Consider the following 22,697-nt stretch of genomic DNA (forward strand, 5'->3'; position numbering starts at 1 on the left):
GCTGAGTCCCAATCCTCAGGACCTCAGAGTGTGAGTGGGGTTGGAGACTGTTTCACAAGGGAGTTAAGTAGCAAATGAGCCTGTTAGGGTGAGCCCGATCCAATATAACTGGTGTCCTTATAAGAAGAGATTTAGACACAGACGTACACAGAGGGAAGACCATGTGAGGACACAGGGAGAAAACGACTGTCTACGAGTGAAGGAGCCAACCCTACAGACACCTTGATCTAGACGCACAGCCTACAGAACCGCAATAAAATAAATTTAAGTCCCCAGCCTGCGAAGCTTTGCTGTGGTAGCCCCAGAAAACTAATACACCTGGGGACTCTGGGACGCTCCAGCCCTTCTCCAGTTCAACCCAAGTCTCCCCTGAAGACAGTACCCACAAACCTAGAGTCACCAGAATTAGGGTGCCCAACCTACCCAGCAGGTTTAAATTGCCAGGCTAATGCAGGCCAGGAGGGAAGCTCAGACGAGCACGGAGAGACAGCACCCACACACAGTAGGGCCAGGTGCACAGGGCTCCTGGGCCCGTTCTTACCTGCCACGTTCCCCCTGGACTTCATCTATCCCCACAGCACAAGTCTGACACCTCCAGACTTGTTCCCGGCAAATCTCTCCTAAGTTCCCATCCCCAAATGTCAAGTCTCTGCCATGTCCCCTGACGGTCCCTTTAGCTCCTCAAACTCAGCGAGTTCTAAATGGAGCCCTACATCTTCCCTGCTCCTTCCCCTTCATTCTGTCTTGATAAAGATGTCCCCCATCACCTATGCCAAGGTCTCCTCATCCTCCTGGGCAACTCAGCCCCTCCTCCCCCACTGACCATCAATCTCTATGTTCTGCCAAATTTTAGTGTAAATGTTTCTTGGGCATAGTCCCTCCTCACAGTCTCCACGTCCACTGCCTAATTTAGGCCTTGCCATCCCTCCCTGGTCTCTGGACTCCAGCCTTGCCCCCTCCCACCCATCCCCTTCTGGCAGCAGAGTCCAGTAATAGAAACACCCGATGAGGCAGACACCATCAGCATCCCCACTTCACAGATGAAGCAACTGAGGCCCAAAGAGTTTTGATAAGGGGCCCAGGGCCGCCAGTTAAGAGGCCAGACTGGGGTTTCACACAAGGCAGTTTGGCTCCACAGTCTTAAGCTCTTAACCAACATGCCAGGACAGTGAGCGAGAGTGAGAGCGAGAGCGCACAGCAAGGACCAGCTCATTTTGTGTAACCTCAGCTGAGCACACAGTAGGGACAATGCCTGGGAAACTGATAATAAAGCTATTAAGCCCTGTGTCTGCGTGTACATGTGTGTGTACATGTGCACGCACATGGGGTGTCTTGCAGGAAGCAGGCTCAGCAGCGCACATGGTAGGAACATACAGAACACTTGGAGTACCGGCACACAGTACAACCAGCCCAGAGCAGTGGAACCTAGTAGGGAAAATGAGTGGCGTCAGGACAGGCACCCAGGGACATCTGGCATCCCTAGGGGGTACATGTGGCATTTGGAGGCCCTGTGGTCTGGAGCCAGCACTGAGTGGGACTACAGGTGAATTCTGGGATAGCACTCACAGTTCCTGGGGCTCAGTCTGAGGCTGGGTGCACGGGTCACTGTGACAAGCTCCAGCCCCAGCCATCCTGAGCATGGAAGGTGGGGCGAGATACCCCCTGAACCCAAAGATGACATGGGCCCACTTCCAAGAATAGGTTTATTGGGAATGACTGTTCAAGGGTCATCAGTGCAGTGCTGCCCCTCCTCTTGGAGGTGCAACCATCCAGTGTGTGGGCCCTGGAGGTCCAGGGACACCCAGGGAGGTCACAGGCACAGTAGCAGGTAGAGGGGGAGCAACCCCTACAGGGCCCACCCCCAGTCCAGGGGGACCACTTTGCAGGTTCTCAGGTGTCTGCGGTCGCGCTGGAAGGGTCCTGTGGTACACAGCGCCGGTGCCTGAGACTCGACTTCTCCTCCTCCTGCAGGAACAGGAGTGCCACACGCACACGTCACACAGAATGGTCCCCGGTACATGTCACTCAGCACATACCCACCGCGTCATCCCACCTTGTGGGGCCCCGGGTAGCCCACTCTCACCATCTCAGAGGCAGTGCTGGGGCTGGCACCCTCGGGAGAGCCACCTTCATCCCGTGAGCAGTCAGGCCCTGCATCCTCCTCGTATTCTGTCAGGCAATCTGACTCCTCCCCTAGGATTCGGGGAGCAGCGTGAAAGTGAGGGGACATGGGCTGGGCGGGCGTTTCCAGCCATATCCCATTGACCCCAGGCCTAGTCCTGCCCCTGGAGGCCCGCTCACCATCAGCACAGCCATCGGAAACGTAGCTGGTGGGGGGCTCGATCCGGGACACAATCTCCGCCAAATCAGTGAAGCCAGAACTGGGGAAGGCCAGCACCTGTGGGGTGGCATGGGTGGGGCTCTGAGCCTCCATGGTGTCCTGAGGTGTTGGGGGACTGGGTGTCTTGGGGGCTTGGAGATCCTGAGGGGAGTTCCCTGGGGAGAAGAGCTCAGCGAAACCCTGGGAGATCTAGGGTCATGTGAGGTTTGGGAAGACCCAGAGGGGCTGGGGGAGTCCCAGGCTTACGTCTGCACGGCGGCTCTCAATAAGGTCAGCAGACCGCCGGTCTGTGAGCATCTTTTCAATGACGTCGCCCCGGCTCCAGCCCCCAAACACAGCCTTCCCATACTGGTAGCCCACATCCTGCAGGAAGCAAGGGGACTGAGGCGATCCATTCTGCAAGTCCCCCAGATGTTCTCCGCCTTGTCCTCTCTGCTTATTCCCACTTTGCCTGCCCCTTCCCTGGCCCCTCAAAAGCCTGATGCTTTGGGGCAGCTGGCATTTGAGACTAACCCTATTTCAGAGTCAGCAATATGGAGCACACCTGCCCCCACGTCCTCCATCCTGTGCCCCTACCAGACATTACCAATCAATCACTCCACCTTCTTTCCCACTTATCCCCATGCAGTGTGCCAAGCACCAAATGACGCGAGATGGTGGTGGGCAACCTTATTTCTAGTCCTCCAAAGGTGGCAGTGCATTTGTGGAGATCACCACCTCCTATACCCACAACAGACACCACTAACCCATCAGGCGCACTTTCCCAGTTAACCCTGAAGGAGCATCAGACGTTTCACTCAGCTCTCTGGGCAGCAGCTAACAATTTCAGGTGGCATGAGCTATGGCACATTTTTCAGGGCCAGTGGCACATGACATACACACTGCTCCATCCCTCCCCTTTTTGTGACATACATTACCGGTTGATCACTGTTCTCATTCCCACCAATGCAGAAATCTCTACACAGTGCTTTGGGCAGTGCAGCTGGCACGTAAGAAACTTGGTTCCTACACAGCATGTGGGCAGCATATGCCATTGCCACAGCAATGCAGACAGCACTAATGGATTACCATTTTATTCCCCACAGTTCCCATTTGGGAATGGAGTCCTAGAACCCTTGCGTTTGTGTTGCTCTGGGCTTTCAGTAGTAAAGCTCTGCCAGCCCCCCACAGAAACACCAGGCCACTTCCACCCACTCACATAGATCTGGTCGAACTTCCCGAAGTCCATGGTCTTGAAGCAGTCGATGGGGGGACGCAGGTACTCGCAGTAGGAGCTGGACTTGACGACCTCCAGCTGACGTACGCAGGACACGTACGCTAGGCGGGACTGAATCTCAGCCATGTCTGGAACCTTGATCTTGTCTGCCCATGGGTTTAGCCGCTTCCACAGCAACCACCAGCCAGACAAGCTGTCCCCGTAGGTGCTGAGGTCTGTCTCGTCCTGGCTCCCCACGTCAATGGCAATGACTGTCTTGGCACCCATGCTGCGGGCGATGTCCGCTGTGGGGCCAGGGGGTCAGCGGGCGGGTCCCCACCAGGGCCCAGAGCAGAAAAGTTCAACCCAGTCCCACAGATACCATCATGCAAATGGTCACACAAAACAACCCATGCAAACAACATGTTGGCATGCAAATGGCATGGAAAATGATGCCAATGATGTGGAGGAGGTGGGATCAGATGTTGGAGCTTTTAGGTGTGAGGAACCATGGCCAGAGGGATGTAGGGGATGGAGACAGAGGGATGAAATTGCTGGGGGGAAAGACGTGAGGTCAGATATGTGGAAGGAGAGTAATGCAGAGAGAGAGTCACAGGGACACCTGGGAGACAGATGGAAGGATCAGAGACACAGGGAGACAGAAAGAGATATGAGGAGACTGAGGGGTAAGAAAACAGAGAAACATGGAAGTAAAGACAGCAGGAGACAGAGCCACAGAGAGAGGAATGCAGAGGAACTGAGTTAGCAAGAGATTTGGGGGAGAGAAAGAGATCAAGAATTAGAGATATGGAAGAGAGAATTTGGGTAGAAAGAGGGACCTTGGAGCTGTGACAAGAGAGTTAAAAGGAGGGACAAAGAGCAGGAGAGCAGGAAAGCAGGACAGAGGAGGTGATGGGGAAGGGCCCAGCAGGGAGGGTGGTGTGTCCGTGGGTCCATGTGGACCACTGAGGGTCTCTGAGTGGGTCTGGAGGAACCTGGGGGGACAGGGACAGGGTCCTACAACCAGGCTCATCTGAGAAAAACAGTCTCTGTCAGACTTTGCCTGTGTCCCTCACAAACTTCTTTTTATGTCTGAGTACACGTGCCTATGTCCATGTGTCTTTGCGCATCTATGTGTGTCCCTGTCATCTGTGTGCATCTCCTGTCCATGTGCATTTGTGAACATGCACACCTCCAGGTGTGTCCACATCTCTGTACACATCCCTGGCCATGTATGTATTCATTTAAGTCATTGTGTACCTAGATCAACATCTATGTTTCCTTGTGTGTCCAAGTATGCCTGTCTAACTATGGGTTTGTACACACATGAATGTGTGTGGTTGTGTTAGTGCAGGTATGTGTACAGAGTGCCTATGCAAGAGTTGGCAAATTTGTTCTGGAAAGGGCCAGAGAGCAAAAATTTTGGCTCTGCAGGCCATATGGTCTGTGTCACAACTACTCAACTATGCCACTGTGGCGCAAAAGCAGCCACAGACAGTGAGTAAATGACTGGGTGTGATTGTGTGTCTATAACATTTTATTTACAAAATCAGGCAAGGCCTGGATTTGGCCTAGAGGGCAGAGTTTGCCAACCCCTGGCCTATGAGATTGCAACTGTGTGTGTGTGTGTGTGTGTGTGTGTGTGTGTGTGCATCTAGTAAATGTGTCTACTGTGTATGCATGCTCTGGGTATGTAAAATTTTAAGTTGCAAACCTGCCTGCCTCTTACTGCAGGCAGAGGGTATAAGAGAAAGCTTAACTTGGTCTTATAGGTGCCCCACCTATCTCCATGTGTACACTTATGCACATTTTAGAAAGCATGCAGGGTTGATTTCATTAACACACGTTTATATTTGTGCACGTGCACAGAACCTTGTATACACGAGTACCCTACCTGCCATCTGAGCATCTGTGACAATGTGCACGTGAGCACACGCATAGCTGCTGTGCACGCAAAAAGATGTCCCATTCTATCCCCATGTCTCGTGCTGTGTGCGTACATATGTGTGTGCATCCATTTGCATCTTATATATGGTTATACTTTCCAACTGCACATTCCTGTCCTTGGCCCATCCACATACCTGCTCTTGCATGTAAGTGTGTGTGTGTGTCCAAAGCCCTGCACAGGTCTGCTTGCACACGTGTCCTCCTGGGCGCCTGTCTGCATGTGTGCCTGTGCATGGGCCCACTCGCTCAATTTGCCTGTGTGCATGTGTGTGCACATGAGCGAGCGGGCAGCCACTTGCCTGGCAGGTTGTTGATGTAGCCGCCGTCCATGAGGAGGTGCCCGTCCTTGGGGTCGCACAGCGGGGGCAGGTAGCCTGAGAGCGTCATGCTGGCACGCACGTATCGCCATAGGGAGCCTGCCCAGCGGGATACACAGACACAGACACGCACAGACACTCTCAGACACGCTCAGAGGCCCGGCCAGCCCGGTGGGCTCGCTGACCTGGCACGTTGTTGACGTAGCACCCGTCCACCAGCAGGTGCCCGTCCTTGGGGTCGCACAGCGGGGGCAGGTAGGGGCAGTAGGAGGCACTGGCCCGGACGTAGCGCCACACGCAGCCTGCAGGGATGGCGTGAGGGGGTGAGGTGCCTGACTATTCTACTGGTCCCCACCCCTGAGGACAGACATACCTGGGACCTCTGGGGCATTAGTGGGTGACGGTTAGTGCTCGGCAATCAGGTCAGGATGGATGGTCACTCATGTTAACAGTGGCCCAGACACTTGGCTGCCCTCCCTGCACCCCTGCCCCAAGCAGCCACAGTGGATGTTGTGGGGCCGGCCAGAGACACCCACCATCTTTATGAACACGCATGGCCGAGGCAGTGATGTCTGTAGTCACGTTGAAATATGGCAGCCACAGGTCCTATGGGGACAAGGACCAAGGTTGGGGAGGAGTGGGGACACCTGTGGGAAGGGACAGGGACAGAGCAGGGGTGGGGGGAGGGCGCACCTCAATCTGCTTGTCCTGGAAGACGCGGTGGATGCTACGGTTGAAGGCGGAACCCGTGAACATGGACGTGACCGGGTACGTGAGGTCCAGCACAGGCTCCAGCACCGAAGTCATGCTCTAGGGGCAATGGGGCCAGCTGGGGTGAAACAGGAATCACTTGGGGTCACTAATAAGTGGTCACTAGGAATGCTGATTGCTCAAGCTGGAAACTGGGGTCTGGGGCCACTAGCCAAAAGGTGACAAGGGGTCATCCAAAGTCCTGAAGATATTTCTATAAGGGTCCACAAATTAAATCAGGAAAAGGTCAGGAGAAACCCAGAAGCCCCCGTGGGACCATGTTTTAGGGTACTCCTGGGGTGGGGAGTCTCCCCAACACACACCTTGGCCCACTCCCGGGCCCGCTGCTTAGTTCGGCTGGCGCTTCGCTCTTCTGCGTACAGGGCCCCAATGAAGGAGCCAATAGAAGTACCGCCCACCAGGTCGACCGGGACCCCCGCCTCCTCTAACGCCTTCAGCACCCCAATGTGCGAGCAGCCCCTGCAAGGGGAAGGAGACCTGGTGACCCGCTGGGAACCCCTTTGGCTGCACCCCCAGGAGAGTCCTTTCTCCCAACTCCCCCACTGGCCAGGAACAAGGTGCGAGCCCCGCCCCCTTGGGGACTCTCACCCACCTCCACCCTCAGGCACCAGGCACCGCCCCTGCCAGCGCTGGCCACACCCCTCACCTGGCTCCGCCCCCGCCCAGCACCAGGGCGATGGTGTTGCCGGTGAGCACCCGCGCCAGGCGGGAGAAATCGCTGTGCCGGTCCGCGCGCCTCGAGAACACCTTCTCGTACAGCTCGTGCTGGGATGCGGAGAGAGACGACCATGAGGACGCGGGTTAGGAGGCAGCATCGGGATCTCTAGGCCCGGGTCTGCAGGTCCCTGAGCCACACCCCTCCAGTAGCCACACCCCAGAAAAGTCTGAAGAGGGATCTTTGGATCCCACCCTCACCAGCTTGGCAGGGCTGCGACGGGAGAAAAGGCGGCGGGGACAGCGCAGGTGCAGGTGTCCCGAGCACCAGCTGCGCATGTTGAGCCACTCCACCGTGCGCGTGGGGCCCGGGCCCTCCTCCCGGTGCAGCAGGACAAGCTGCTTGAGGGCGCGCACGGCTGTGTTCTCCAGCATCTGCTCCAGCTGCAGGGGGGCGGAGGGCGGGTGTCACCAATCACCAGTTGTTTCCTCCTTGACCAACACACCAGGCTGAGCTCAGGACCCTAGGATTTTGCTGGGACCCTAGGATTTTGCTAAGCCCCACGGTGAGGGTGCATGTGGCCTGGCACAGGCACTGGATGGGAGGGGACGGGTCCCAGGAGTAGGGTCACTGTGCATGGTCTCCAGACCTGGCCAAGAGTGGGCTCCTGATCGCCCAGGCCCACGATGAGAATGCAGTCAGCCTGGCGTAGGCAGCGCACGGTCCAGGGTGTCAGTGACGAGTCTGTCTGGTAGAGCACGATGCGGTGGGTGTCCTCCTGCTGGGCCAGCCACCCTGACAGCCGAAACTCTTGGATGCTGGGGTTGGGGCGGGGGTGGGGAGGTCATCCTGGGCTGGTCAGGAGTCACATGGCCCCAGAGACCATTATAACTCCACTGTTGGGGGGAGAGGGACCTAGACACCCAGGCTCCCACAACACATGCCCTCCAGGGGTGGATTCACCCCACAGACTAGATAGTTGGGGTGCATGCTCCTCAGTTCACAGTCTAGATCTGGAACTGGATCTGAAAGAATCCTAGACTTCAAGCTCATCCCTCGCATCCCCACCCCCTGCACCCCAACACATACCTGTCTAGTGCAGAGGCACCCAGACGTGCCCGGATGATGTCACTGTTAAGAAGGAGTGTGGGGCCTGAGGATGGGTGAGGGAGTGGGGTTAGGAACCCAGGTCAATAGAGCTGGGGGCCTCTCCCAGAACAGAATACCCCCCACTCCACTCCTGTGGCCCTTTTCTGCCCCACTCCCCATGGACCCACTGGGCATCTCCACTCTTTGGCCAATGACCCACCCACATGCACCTCGCCCCACAGAGACAAAACTGACCAATGGCTTGCAAAGCATGCTGCAGCTCCAGTGTGAAGGCCATCATAGGCACCTCGGCACACACAGGCAGGACTGCTACCGTTGCCAGGTTGCTGGCTGGGTTGGTGAGTTCCGAGTGAGGGGGGACACCCAGTCCTGAGCCTGCTGAGACCCCCAAAGGATGAAATCTGTTATGCAGTCCTGTGTCTGAAGAGGGAGACCCTTCTCCTCAGAAGGGTCTCCCTCTGCCCCATGTCCCTCAGCTGCGACTTAGTGAAACCATAGTGAAGGACCTAGATCCACAGCTTGATAAGACTTGGCCATCCAACCTTCAATTTTGGCCCTAATGTCCTCAATGGCACTCATTAAACAACTCTACAACCGTTCTGATTCTCCGCTGTGCCTCTATGTACCTATCAGTGCCCCACCCTATTCTGGCCTGGGTGCCTCTGTCCACTAAAGGGACTTGAACACAAAACTAGGCAGAAACAAATACATCTTTGACCCAGCTTCTCTGCTAACACCTAAGACCCCCATTAACCTCCATCGCTTGCGTGAACCTCTCACTGTCTCCAGCTGCTTCCCATACCAGTTTGAACAGGCTCAAATGCCTTTCCGGGGCTCCCAGCCCCTATGACACTTGCCCTGGCCCAGTTTCTCCCCATCACTCATTTTCCTTTTCAGGGTGTTTCAAAACCTCCAAACCCCGTGTGCAGAACCTTCGATGTTCTCTTCAATGTCCGGCCCCATCTCATTTATCAAGTCTTACCTCACTGTCCTCTGAAAAGCTAGTCACCCTCAATCAAGACCCTCTTGATTTCTTCACAGTACTTGTCTGATGTTTTGCCTGCCGGACTGTAAACCCCCTAGGACCTTGTCTGCCTGCGCACTCTCCCACCCCTGAGCCAGGCATAGCGCCTAGCACATACTGGGTGCTCACTGGAGAATTCCTTTTCTGTAGAGCATCAACAGAGAGGCTCTTGAGAGCCCAAGACCTTAAAGTCTCTGACCCAAGGCTGCCCAAGAATCATGTCAACGGTGGCTCGAGAAGATGGGAGGGAATGAACAGGCATTTCTACACATGACTCAAGATGGGGGAGTGAGGAATCCTGATGGGGGGTGAGGGGGGAACAGAACACGACCCTGGGGTCAGGTGGTTCTTGGCTGCTGCTCACCATTGCCACCACTGGGGAGCCAGGAGTCAAGGCTGGTGGGGCAGAAGCCCCTGGGGTAAAAGGAGGCATAGAGGTTGACAATCTCAGTCCCTTATTTCCATATACCTCAAATCCAACTTCCCTTCCCAGTGCACCCTAGCTTATGGAAACCACACCTCCCAGCATTCTGGTAGCTTCAGAGGCCCCAAACCACCCCACCAACTCCATTTCCCAGCATCCTCTGCTCTAGGAATCGTACTCCATCCCTCAGCCAAGCCCTGATGCCCAGAACAAATCTCTAAAACTCTGCCCCCTCAACAGGACTGGTATTTTAGATTCCATAAACAAACATGCGGAGTCTAACATTCCATGTCCAGCATACCCAGGAACCCCAGCGCCCTCCCAACAGCAGGCGGGGCCTTGAAGCACACACTTCCTTCTTCAAATCCACCCAGAGCTGGTCTGTTTCCCAGCTTGCCCTGGGTTTAGGGCTCTCTCTCCCAGCTCGCCCCAAGTGTGGGAATACATCCCCCCAGCATTCCTGGGGAACTGCCGGACCTCACCTGGGAAAGGTCCTTGCAGCTGCTGCAAATTCCCCAGAATTTTCTGGCTCAGCAGGTGAATGAGGCGGGTCACTACCTGGGGCGTTGGAGATGGGTCCAGTGAGGCTGGAGGGGCAGCTGTGCGAGCCCCACCTTTCCTTCCCATTCCTCGTGCCTCACTTACAAGAGCCCCCCCTTCACTTCCCCACTTCCACACGTTAGGCCCTGCCCCTCTAGGGCCCCGCCCCCACTCCATCAGCCCCGCCCCCATTAGGAAACCAGCCCCCATCCCACTGAATCCCACCTGAGGGTACCGTCGTTTGATGTGGCCCAGGGTGCCCTCGGGGAGTTTGGCCAGTTCTGTGTCGCGCACCGCGTGCACCGTAGTGGCTCGGGGCTGCCGTGTCAGCGCTTCCACCTGGGGGACCATGTGCATGACCACAGCTGCTTGGTCCAGGAGGCTCCGGATAGGTAAGGGGGAGGCCAAAGAGGCAGTTCCGCTCTACTAGGTATCCCCCAACCCTGGCTACCCACCAGGGCTCTGAGGAGAGGGAGAGTACAGGGATCCACCCGGGCGGGGGTCCCTTCTTGGACGGAGAGAGGTCTGGGGACAGACCAGAATCACCACCCCATGAGGTTCCTCCACCCCCACCCCAGGAAAGGAGCTGGGAAAAATGGCCTGGGCGAGGTCACAGATGTTCACCACCCCATCAGATTACCCGGGATGCTGTGTATGTTGGGGGCGGGGAGAAAAACGGGGCTGGGAGAGATGAGAGGTCAGTGTGTGCTCACCACGCCGATGAGGTCCCCGCGGCCGTACTCGCCCACCAGCTCCTTCTTGCCGCTGCCGCGCTGGATGACGCTGCGCAGCCGCCCATTGAGCACTATGTAGGTGCAGTCCGAGCGGTCGCCCTGTCTGGGGTGGGGGGCGGGTCATACAGGATCCAGCCGGGTCTCAGGCGGGGCCTGAGCAGCGAGGTGGGGGCGGGGGCGGGGGCTGCACCTGTACAGCGCTCGTCCAGCCTCCACGGCTGTCCAGTCGATGGCAAAGTCCATCTGGCGCACAAATGGTGACATCCTCGCAGCCACCGTGTGCGCCGCACTCAGCACCACACTGGGCTGTGCCCGCATGATCCTGTAGACAAAGGGCGGGGGTGCATGGGCTGGGGGTGTCCTGGAACTGCCCTTAGGGAGTGTACAGGGCCGTGATGGCCTGAGGTGGGATTGGAAGAGCTGAAAGCTGCCCTGTTGAGGTGTAAGCTGTCCAGAGGGATGGCTTCTCCCATGGCAGAATGGAGTCAGGGCCCTCTAAATGCCAGTCCCACCCCAACACAGGGCCCAGTCGTACTCATAGAAGTCGCACTTGGAGATCCGCAGGAAAGTGCAGTCCCGCTGGGCTCGCAGTGTGAAGATGAGGGGCTCCCCGGTGAGCACAGCCAGCTGCCCAACCAGCTCCCCGGGCTGTGCTACAAACAGGCACACGTCCTCAGCCTTGTCGATCATGCGCTGATAGACATGCAGGCAGCCCCAGAGGATGAAGTGCAGGCTCACATCCTATGGGGGCAGGAACCAGGAGATGGGCACAGGGCCAACACTTGCACCCTCAACTCAGGTCAATTCACTCCTTAGGAAGCTGAGGAGGGAGTGAAGGCTTTGCATAGCTCAGGTGAGCAGCACACATATCTCTCCATATTATTCAGGACCAGCGCAGACATTGCTAATGGATCACCAAACTCCTGAGCCCAAGATTACAGTCCATGAATTCTTTTCAACACAGCCAGCAAGAGGCTGCAAGGACGGGCTACATGGGGGTGCGGCTCAGCTTAAATCCTCTTTGCTCACCTGGGCAAATGGGTACCCACATGGAAGAATAAAGTTGGAACCTCACCTTATACAATATCAAAATGGATCAAAGATGTGAATATAAACTAAAACTCTAAAGCTCTTCAAGAAAATATAGGGGTCTTCATGACCTTGAATTTGATAATGGATTCTCGGATATGAAGACCAAAAGCACAAGCAACAAAATAAATCAAAACTTCTGAACTTCAAAGGACACTATGACGAAAGTGAGTGGACAGCTGCACATCATATCTGCTAAGGGTCTTGAATCCAGAATTTATACAGAAATCTTATAACTCAATAATAAAACACAAATAACCCAATTTTAAAATGGGCAAAGGATCTGAATAGACACTTCTCCAAAGAGATATAAGCACATGAAAAGATCATGAATCATCTGGAAAATGCAAATCAAAACCAAAATGAGATGCCGCTTCACCTGGCCAGCATAGCTCAGTGGTTGAGCATCAAAATGTGATCCAGGAGGTCATGGTTCAATTCCTGGTCAGGGCACTTGCCCGGGTTGCAGGCTCAATCCACACTGGGAGGCGTGCAGGAGGCAGCCAATCAATGACTCTCTCATCATTGATGTTTCTATCTTTCTCTTTCTCTCTCTCTGAAATCAATAAAGACATTAAAAAAATTTTTTTTGAATAAAAAAAAATGAGATGCCACTTCACACCCACTAGGAGAGCTAGGATCAAAAAATGTTAAAGAGAACTTGGAAAAATCGGAACCGTAATACACTGCTGGTGGGGATGTAAAATGGTGCAGCCACTTGGGAAATGGTACTCAAAGAAATAAAAGGAGAGTTGCCATATGACCCAGCAATTTGACCCTTAGGTATCTACCCAACAGAAATGAAAACATATGTCCACCCAGAAATTTGTGCATAAATGTTCATAGCAGCATTATACGTAACAGCCTAAAGGTAGAAAATAACCCAAATGCGCATCAACAGATAAGTGGGTAAGCAGAATGCCCAATATCCACACAATGAAAATTACTCGGCCATTAAAAGGAGTGAAGCACTGACATGTGCTACAATGTGAATGAACCTTGAAAACATGATGCTCAGTGAGAAGCCAGACACAAAAGGCACAGAGTGTGTGATTCCAGGTGGGGTGGGGTGGGGTGAGGAGGTAGGAGATTGATAGCTAAAGAGTATGGGATTTCTTTTCAAGGTGACAAAAATGTTCTAAAAGTCATAGTGGTGGTGGTTGCACAAGTCTTAATATACTAAAAACCACTGAATTGTACTCTTTAAATGGGTGGATTGCAGAGTATGTGAATTACATCTCAATAAAACTATCACCTTTTAAAAATAATAAAACTATTGTTTTTAAAAAATTAAAAATCCCCTGTTCTCGTTCCATTGTTCTACTCCAAGAATGTTGACTTCCTTGTTTCCTAGAGAACAACATGTTACTTCCCACCATAGGATATTGGCACAAGCTGTTCCCTCTGCCTACAATGCTCTTTCTTCCCCTTACACTTAGTTAATTCCTTCTTAGCTGCAGGTCACTTCCTCAGAGATGCTTCCCTGCCTAAGCCAGATTTTACAGAGCTGAGAACAGCTCCTTATGTCTATGCACTAAGCCCATAAGATTTTACATCCTTTGAATGTAATATCCGCCAGAACTGTGGGCTTCAAAAGGGCAGACCTGTTTTTTCTGCCTCTGCAGCAGGCAGCACAGGGCCTGGGACATCTCTGTCCAGCAGGACCTAGGATACAACAAATACTCAGTACAAACAGGTGCCCCTCTTCTCTCTCGTTAGCCTGCCTACCCAGACACCTCCCTTTTCTACCCTTTTATAAATAAGGAACTGAAACTGCCCAGATATGGAAAAATTTCTTCCTCACTCACCATAGGAACCTGTCTGGCACCTCACAAAGCCCCAGTGAGCACCAAAACACTGCAAGGGCTCCTGGGAGGGGCACAGCCCCAGGAGATATACACATACGCTGGAACCTTCTAAGACAAAATTTCTAGACTGTGTCTGGGATATGAAAGGAAGTTACTGATATTAGGCTGTCATTTGCCATGAGGTTGGGAAGCAAGTTTCTTTACATAGGACTCCTCAGAGCCTTGAATATACTAATGATGTTCACTGGGAACTTCCACAAAGAGATAAAACAGCCAACACTTCCCAAACCTATTTGGCCACGGATCCCTTGTGATATAGGTGTTTCTTGAAACACTCTGGGAAATATTTGTGTAAAGCACAGTTTCTCAACCTTGGCATTACTGACATTTTAACTAAACAATTTTGCTTAAGGGGGCTGTCCTGTGTGTTCTGGCATCCTTGGCCTCTAACCATTAGATGCTAGTAGCACCCTCCAAAGTGAATAAAAAATGTGTCTGTGTTGCCAAATGTCCGCTGAGGGACAAAATTCTCCCAGGTAGAAAACATCAGTGTGAAGTTTCATAGGGAGGAACAGCACAGTAACGCCCCTAACAAAGTCAGGAAGACCCTGAGAGGCCTTGAGTGGCTACAAGCCAGCGATCGGTTAGCAGCCAGGCTTGGGTTGAGCCCAACAGGGTCTCCCAGGTAAGCAGGGCCCAAGAGCCCCCAGAACAGCCACGGGATGACCACACTTCCTCAGCTCATTCTCAAGAACCACAAACAGCTGGCATAGGCATCACCCAACTTCCTCTGCAGAAAGGAGCCCACCCTTGCAATAAGTAGCTCGAGGCAACAGCTGAACAAGCTGATAGGATGATGTAACAATACTCTATCCAGCTAACAGGCCAGGCACCCTCATTCCACCCCTCAAACAGCACTTCAGCCTCAATACCTATGTCAAGTTGCCCTCTGTGTCACCCCTGAGCTGCTGCTCCACTCCCTTCCCCGGGCTTGTCACCCTTGTACACCTTAGGCAGCTCAGAACTACTTCCTCTTTAATGCTAATGGACAGTTAGTGTAATTACTCCATTCCACAGATGAGGAAGCAGAGAACTTTCTAGATGACTTCCCCAAGGTCACACAGGGAATCTGGACAGAGTCCGGACTTCAAATCTAGCCCTTGCCTCCAGAACTCTCTTCCTCAGTGCTTCCTGATACAAGATCATGGCCCCAGTGTTCCCGTATGGAGAATAGAGGGACTGATTGGGCAGAGTTTCCTACACCTCCAGGTGCTACCAGCAGGCAGTGAAGTCCAGCTCCTGGGGCCAGTTCATGGCCTCTGGGTCCCACTTCCAATTTGTACACATTTATCAAGTGCCCATCCCAGCAGGGGCCCAGGATTAGATGTTAGAACATCAGGGTGTATTATAGAATCAAAAGTTCAGAAGCCTGGCCGGGCATGGCTCAGTGGCTGAGCATCGATCTAGGATCCAGGAGATCGCAGTTCAATTCCCAGTCAGAGCACACGCCCAGGCTGCGGGCTCCATCCCCAGTCAGGGGCGTGCAGGAGGCCGCTGAACAATGACGACTCTCTCATCACTAATGTTTCAACTCCCTCTCTCCCTCTCCCTTCCACTCTGAAATCAATAAAGATATATTTAAAAAAAAGAAAACAGGTTGCAGGAAAGGCCAAGGCAGGTAAGAGAGATCTAGGGGTTGGAGTCCTAGCAAAAAAGTTCAGGGGTTGGAGATCAAAGGTTGATTGGTCCAGAGGATAAGGGGTGGGTAAGCTAGGGGTCAGTCATAGGATCCGAGCATCAGGGACTGCATATCATAGACTAAGAGCTCTATACATAGGGTCAAAGAGCAAGGATCAGAGATCAGAAGGAGGTCTCAGGTCACAGTTGTATGGTTCAAGGTCAAGTGTCAGCCTCACCTGGTCCCCCTGGCGGGCAATGATGGTGCCAGCTTTGGCATGATGTAGCAAGACTCGACTGTTCAGGAGGGTGGGGTCCTAGGGAAGGAAGGGGGTTGAGATTGGTCCAGCCATGCATCCCCCACCCTCCACCTAGCCCCAGCCCCTGGGCCAAGGACACCCACCTCAATCCGCATCAACTTGGCCAGCTCCCGTTTTGCAGCCTCAAAGATGCTACTGGTCTGGCGGCCCTGGTAGGGCCCAAACAGGCAGCCACCAGTAGCTGACTCATCCTCGCAGTAGCTGTACTCACAGGCACCTGCTGGCTGCTCCCGGGGCTCCTGAGTGGGGGTCTGCACGGGGGAGGGCCTGTGACCTCCCTGCTCCCACCCAACTTTCCTCCTCAGGGAACTCCACCAGGGGAAAGGCAGAGAGGGCAGGGCCTTACCCGAACAGGGGCTACCGGGGGCCCCCCTGAAGCCTCTTCTTGCAGAGAGACAGAAATCCGGCCACGTTCATATGCCATGTCGAAGTCCGAGCGGGGACCTCCCTGCAAGCCTGAAGTAAAGACAAGATTGACCACAACTGCAGTCTAAGCAAGCAGTACCAGTGTGCCACTGCCACATCCATGCAGACGTGACTAATCAGGCTGCACACCCTCGGAATCCTCACCACAGTTGGGAGGGCATTATTTCAATGAGCACCCATGAAAAAGTGAGCAGAAAGTGCTGCCAAGGTTTCCATTTCACAGATAAGAAAAACAGAGAATGGCCAACCTGCAGTCCAACCCAGAAGTTTGATGGCCTCCCCCCTCCCGGCCCAAGGCCCCAGACCTGAGATGTCCACTGGCATGGAGATGCAGCGACTCAGCAGGGGGGCCGAGGGGGCTTCCAGGGATGTGGGCTTCACCAGATCCCCTGAGGGAGACACGTGTTCAGGCTCCTATAATTGGGACTGGGGAACTAAAGGGGGCCTGGGGAACAGTCAACTCAGAGTCCCTGGGGACTGGGAGATTAGGAAAAGTAATTCCAATGGGTCCATGGGGCTGAGTCCATGGGTCCCTGGGGGACCAGGCAGGAGATCTGGGTACCTAGCTAAGAGGCCACTGCCGCTCCAGCATGGGTCATCTCAGGTACCTGCAGGTCCAGGCAGAGGGGCCCCAGTGGGGTCAGGTGGCCGGCCAGGGGCCTCTCTAGGCTCCTCAGTTGCTGAGGTGCTGACAACACGCTTGGAGCCTCGCACAGGGCTGGTGCGGGCTGGGAGGCCGGGGCTGGGGAAGAGGCGCAGGGGTTGGATCTCCTGCGGGCAGAGAGCACTGCTATGGCAAATCCTGGGAGGCATGTGCCATTCCACCATTCCAGCCCCCTCTGCTCTCTAAATAACTCACATGGCTGAAGAGCTCATTGGTCAGACCCAGGTAGTTGTGGAGGGCCAGGAAGGTGACACGCTGCAGCCTCACCATGATGATCTGTAGGAGCATGGTCAGCAGGTGTGGGACCAGAAGAGAGGCAGGGCCAGGAAGGAAGTGAGTCAGCAGAGGGGGTAACAGGAGCCAGGGAAAGTTGGGACCAAGCAGTAAAGGGGTGGGTCATGAATGGGGAAGAGGTGGAGTGGAGCCAAGGCCAAGGTTGGGAGGACTACAGGGAGAGCAGAGGTGCCAGGGAGAAACCCATAATGAGGTGACAGAAACCTGGGGAGATGGGTCAAGACAGCTAACATGATGAGTCAGGCAGCCCAGAGGTCAGGGCTGATAACACAACGTGAGAGACTGCTGGGTGTCAGCTCACGGGTGCCTGTGATGGGTGGGGATCAGTGGAGGGAGGCAAAGGCCCACTGACCTGCACCACCCGCACCAGGCTCTCTGGGTACTTGGTGAAAACGGCAGAGAAGGCCTCTACTGGCAGCCGCAACACAGTGGAGTCTCTGGCTGCACGGGCAGACACTGTACGGTGGGGGTGCTGGTGACCCTGGGGATGCAGGGGGCATGAGAATCAAGGTCAGGGGCTGTGAGCTCCTCCCTGCTCCCCCCAGCTCTTCATAACTCTAGTGCCTTGAGGCAGTATCCAGGACATATCAGAGACTGGAGGCCTGCAGGGAGACCCTCTTCAACCCAGTCCACTGGTTGTGGTGTTGTAACCCCAGCCTCCGTGGCCACCCCAAACTGATAACTCACAGTGATGACATCCAGGATGCTCAGAAGGCTGTTGACGCTGTCTCCGGGGACCACTTCCTTCACCACACACTCCTTCCCATCCTGTAAACATGAGAGTGGGAGTCAGGGCAGTGGCCAGGGCTGCCAACCAGCATTTCATCTCCAACCACAACACTGGCCCTCACACTCACCCAGTGATCACTGATGCCCTGATCTCTGACCCCAATGAACCTTCCGACCAGCACCCATTTCTTGGCCATAACTAACGGCCCAACCCAGATACCCTTAGGCATCTGTTCCCAACTCCTGTCTGCACATCTCAAAAGGCCACCAACCCTACTGACCGACAGCAGTGCCTGTCCCCAGTGGCCACTGCATCACTGCCTATTTCCGTGCAGTCTCCCCTTGGGCAGCCCACTTACAGGCCCTGGCAGGCAGAGCTCCAGCAGCCCGTCTTGCACCACGTAGATGCTGGCATCTGGCTGGCCTGGTCGGAAGACGTAGTCACCCTGGCTAAGCCGCTGGAAGATCATGTGCCGGCAGAGCTCCAGAAAGAGCGGCTTCTCGAAGTGGCCCAGCACCCTGTTGGATGGGGGAAGGGAGGAGGAATGTAGGAGGTCAGATCAGCACCCAGCTCTGCAGCCCCCAACCTGCAACCTGACACTGACCGGACGTTCTTGAGCATGTAGAGCACCTCGGAGGGCAGGTGGGAGTTGGCCAGGTCACCCTCTGTCAGGTCAGCCTCGAGCACGGCAGGTGGGGGCTCCTTCCGCTGCAGTGTTGGAGTCTCTTTCTGGATACGTAGGATCCTGGTGGGAGGAGAGAGGTATGGGGGGAGCAAGGAGAAGGTACAGGTAGACCTAAGACCCCCACACATCCTTTCCCGGGTCACACAGAACAGGGGTCAGCAAATTCTGGCCTATTGGCCAAATCAGTCCCTCTACTTCTTTTTTGTACATAAAGTTTTATTGGCACATAGGTACATTTATTCATGTACATGTCTGTGGCTGTTTTCATGCTAAAACAGCAAAGTTAAATAGCGATAGCAGAGTTATATGCGGCCTGCACTGCCTAAGATGTTTACTATCTAGCCCTATACAGAAAAAATTTGCTGATTCCTGTAAAACCCCAAGATCATCTCTCCACTAGTCACAGGGCCTTGAGATGGATCCTCTAGTTAGACCCGACATAGCTTCCAAGACACGGGAAGACCTTAGAAAAACACCTCTGTTTGTCATGGGACCCCTGACATAGTCCTTCCAGTAATCACAGACCAGACTCCTGAGATAGCCTTTCTAATGTTGGCAGACCCCTAGAGTAACTTCCATTATATGAGACCTCAGATACAGGCTCTGTTTTTTATTCTTTTTTTTTTAAAATATATCTTTATTGATTTCAGAGAGAGGAAAGGAGAGGGAGAGAGGGAGATAGAAACATCAGTGATGAGAGAGTCATTGATCGGCTGCAGCCCACAACCTGGGCATGTGCCCTGACCGGGAATTGAACCCCAATCGCCTGGATCCTAGGTCGACGCTCAACCGCTGAGCCACGCCCAGCTGGGCGGGGCTCTGTTTTTTATAAGATCCCTGAGATAACCCTTTCCCAGGTCTCAGAGAACCCTGAAATAGCCCCTTTGATGGTCACAGAAACTCTTGAGATAGCACTCATTACATGTGGAGAATCTAGATATAGCCTCTTTGCTATTCATGGACCTGGGAGAGCCCTTCCCTGCAAGTCAGTTTCTACTGACAGCCCCTGTACTAGTCACAAGATACTTGAGATAGACCCTCTAGCATGAGCAGTTCCCTGAGTTAAACTCCATGATATAGAGAAATCCAGATATAGCTCCTCTTCTAAACAGGGAGGTACTTGGGCTAGCCCTTCCCCAGGCCACAGATTCCTGAGCTAGCCCTCTGATAGACATGACATTAGGGTAGCTCTTCAAGGATGTGCAGACACTGAGATGTGGAGAGACTCAAGATACAGTGTCTGATCATGGAGAACTAGAGACTGTCCTTCTCAAGTCACAGAAAGTCCTGTGATAGGACATATATATTGGTCGTGGACAGCCCTGGGATGCCCCCTTAGTGTGAAAACACCCTTGAGACAGACCTTCATGTCTCATGAAGTGAACCCCATGATGTCAGGAGACCCCAGAGCCAGCTCCCAACTTAGAAAGATCCTTGGAAAAGCCTTCCTCAGAGGCTCTGAGAAAGTCCTTTGCTAACGACAGGCACCCCTGAGACATCCTTCCTATGTTTCTAGTGCAAGAAGATTCTTGAGATAATTCCTAGGAAACACAATCCCTTACATAGCTTCCTTACTGTGAGAAGAACTCCAAGGTAAGTGACATAGAGAGATGTTTTCTGATGTAGCAAGACTGCTATGATTACCCTTGGATAACAGAAGCTACAGATAGCCTTTCCAGCTGGTCACAGAAATACCTGAGATAACCCCAATGAGGAACCTCTTGTGTGAGGAGACCCATGAAATAGCTTACACAGAAACTCCCCTACTATATGGCCAGGTGTCAAGAGATATTGACTGAAGAGCAAATAGCTCATACATACCTCAGGGACAGATATCACTAGTAGGGGAATATCACTGAGATAGCCCCTAGGGGATAGAGAGACAGAGACAGCCTGTCTGGTATGGGGGAGCTCCGGGACAGCCTCCCTTATGTGGGAAGACTCCCCAAACAGTCCACGGGCTTGAAAGAAACTCGAGATAGATGGGTTGATCACTCCAAAGGCCATGAGGTAGCCCCCAGAACCAGGTATACTTAGCACAGCCTTACTTCTTGGCAATGTTCAGCATCTTCAGTTTCTTCTTCATGCGTGGCCTGGAAGTGGTGGAGACGGAGGTGTCCACCAGGGAGGAAGTGGACTGTGACACCTAGGACAATTAAGGGGTGAGGCTAGGTCAACTGCCAGCTCAGGTCCTGGGGAAGTGGGGTTTCATCAAGGAGCAGGAGTTTACAAGAGCTGTAACTAAGTCCAGGGCAGGGCTCCTGTGCGGTCAGCCGGAGCCTCAGCTGGTCCTAGACTCACCTTCCGCATAATCTTCCGGCCATAGAAAAGCACTTTGTCCCTCTTCCGGAACCGATACCGCGGGCCCTCGGGGGCTGGGGTTTCTGGGGTAAGGGGAGAGGGGCGCCCTGAGCTCCGCGGAGTCTCCGCGCGGCCGGAGGCCGGCACACCGCGTGCGGACCCCAGCAAGTCCAATCTCCACCGCCTCCGAACCCGCGCTTCGGCTCCCCCCACGCAGCCTCCCCTGAGGGGCCCTCCGGGTCCTCACTCGGCACTCGAAGCCTCCGCACTAGCAGGAGGATGAGCACGGCCGTGACCAACACCGCGACTCCGGCCCCGATCATCACGCCCAGCACCTGCGGGACGAATGGCACGGGCTGCGCATCGCATACCCGCCCCGCCGAGCCCTTCCCGGGGGCCAGGACGTCCTGGACTCCATCCCACTGAGCCACGTCCGCCCCCGAGAAGTTCTCAGCGGCCCGTGGCCTCGGTGTCCCCATCTGCAGAATGGGCCAGCGCGACTCCCTCCCAAGGAGGGGGTGGGGGCCGGCGCGACTCTTCTTTGCGGCTCCGCGGCCTGCGCGCGGTGCACGCCGGGAAACATAGTTCCGCCAGAACACACACCGCCCAGTTCCTGCGGGGCTGCGCTGAGCACGCCGGGAGTTGTAGTCCCCACAGCGCCTCACGGCCCCCGATCTTTACCATCCCAGTTTGCAGCGGGGCGTCCATCAGCTGTTTCTGGCTGGTGGTCCACAGGTGGTCCACAGGTTTGGTAGTCCTGAGTCCTAGGAATCTAGAAGCAGGACGAACCTGTCACTCTGGGCCCGCCCCGTCCCTGCCACAAGCCCAACCCCTTCGTACCGGCTGCCTCGGCGGAGGACCGCTAGAGGAGCGCTGCGGCACAGAGGGGTGGGGCAAATTGACCCCCGGGTGCGGCTAGGGAGTGAGGCGTGTCTCCCGCTCCCGGTCTGGCTCTCTTCACCTATGCACCGTGCGGACCAGCCGCTCCACCTGTCCAACTGCCACCCTAGGGCCAAAGGGCAGCCGGCCAGGCACCCACTGACAGCAGCCAGTGCACGTAACCGGGGATGCTGGCATTACTGGGGGCACTGGAAAATTACTGAGATTCTGGGAAAAACGGAGCTGGGTGGGCACGTCCCTGGGGTTGTTCGAGCATAAGAGCGGACCTAGGGAGGGCGCCCGGGCTCCTTGGAGGATACTGAAGAATGCTGGAATATTACTGGGACTTTTCTGGGAGGCTGAGAATGTTTCTGGCTTTGCTAGAGTATTAATGGGAATTTAGAGTAATAACTGGACCCTTGAGACATTACCTGGAAAATTCATCGGGGTGGGGAGGACTAGTCCCCTTCCACACTAGGGCGCACCTGGCTACCAGTGCGGTAACACTTGCGGGAAACCAGGGGAATGAGAGCATCAGGAAGTCGGGGGCTACCAGAAATCGGCGGCGGGACAGGTCTTGGGAAAGCTGAGGACTCGCTAACTACTCTCGAAGGAACGGCCGGAGGGGGTGATGGAAACCCGGACTCACCCAGAGGCCGCAGCCCGGATCCACTGTGCGCTAACACCGCTAGAGTTCCGCCCAGCACACCACCACGGGCATGGCCCCTTTAAGTTATTCGCCAAAAGGCGCACCGAAGCCCCGCCC

At 54.6% G+C, this 22,697-nt stretch overlaps 1 protein-coding gene across 12 annotated transcripts; it reads right to left on the reverse strand.

The window, feature by feature from the left end:
• Positions 1–1,685: 1,685 nt before the first annotated feature.
• Positions 1,686–22,638, reverse strand: PNPLA6 (patatin like domain 6, lysophospholipase). 12 transcript variants are annotated; one of them, XM_081134614.1, is made up of 34 exons: positions 22,581–22,638; positions 21,734–21,824; positions 21,300–21,387; positions 21,053–21,135; positions 20,800–20,897; positions 18,671–18,811; positions 18,425–18,584; positions 18,024–18,104; positions 17,689–17,817; positions 17,238–17,318; positions 16,987–17,149; positions 16,684–16,767; positions 16,299–16,408; positions 16,036–16,203; positions 15,872–15,949; positions 11,594–11,799; positions 11,249–11,380; positions 11,038–11,161; positions 10,550–10,663; positions 10,267–10,342; positions 8,571–8,711; positions 8,316–8,379; positions 7,876–8,044; positions 7,487–7,669; positions 7,218–7,336; positions 6,874–7,030; positions 6,494–6,610; positions 6,337–6,406; positions 5,783–5,899; positions 3,540–3,841; positions 2,588–2,704; positions 2,302–2,398; positions 2,084–2,193; positions 1,686–1,965 (listed from the first exon to the last, which is right to left on the reverse strand). In XM_081134614.1, the coding sequence occupies exons 2-34, from the start codon at positions 21,758–21,760 to the stop codon at positions 1,891–1,893; spliced, it is 3,981 nt and encodes a 1,326-aa protein (XP_080990740.1). In that variant the 5' UTR covers positions 21,761–21,824; positions 22,581–22,638; the 3' UTR covers positions 1,686–1,890. The 12 variants fall into 12 exon arrangements, with proteins under 12 accessions (XP_080990740.1, XP_080990739.1, XP_080990731.1 ...); XM_081134613.1 differs by having other exon boundaries at positions 8,571–8,714; XM_081134605.1 differs by lacking the exons at positions 21,734–21,824; positions 22,581–22,638 and adding an exon at positions 5,986–6,102 and having other exon boundaries at positions 21,300–21,613.
• Positions 22,639–22,697: the final 59 nt, after the last annotated feature.

The sequence above is a fragment of the Miniopterus schreibersii genome (genome assembly GCF_964146895.1).
Source record: "Miniopterus schreibersii genome assembly, chromosome: 4".
Classification (NCBI taxonomy): domain Eukaryota; kingdom Metazoa; phylum Chordata; class Mammalia; order Chiroptera; family Miniopteridae; genus Miniopterus; species Miniopterus schreibersii.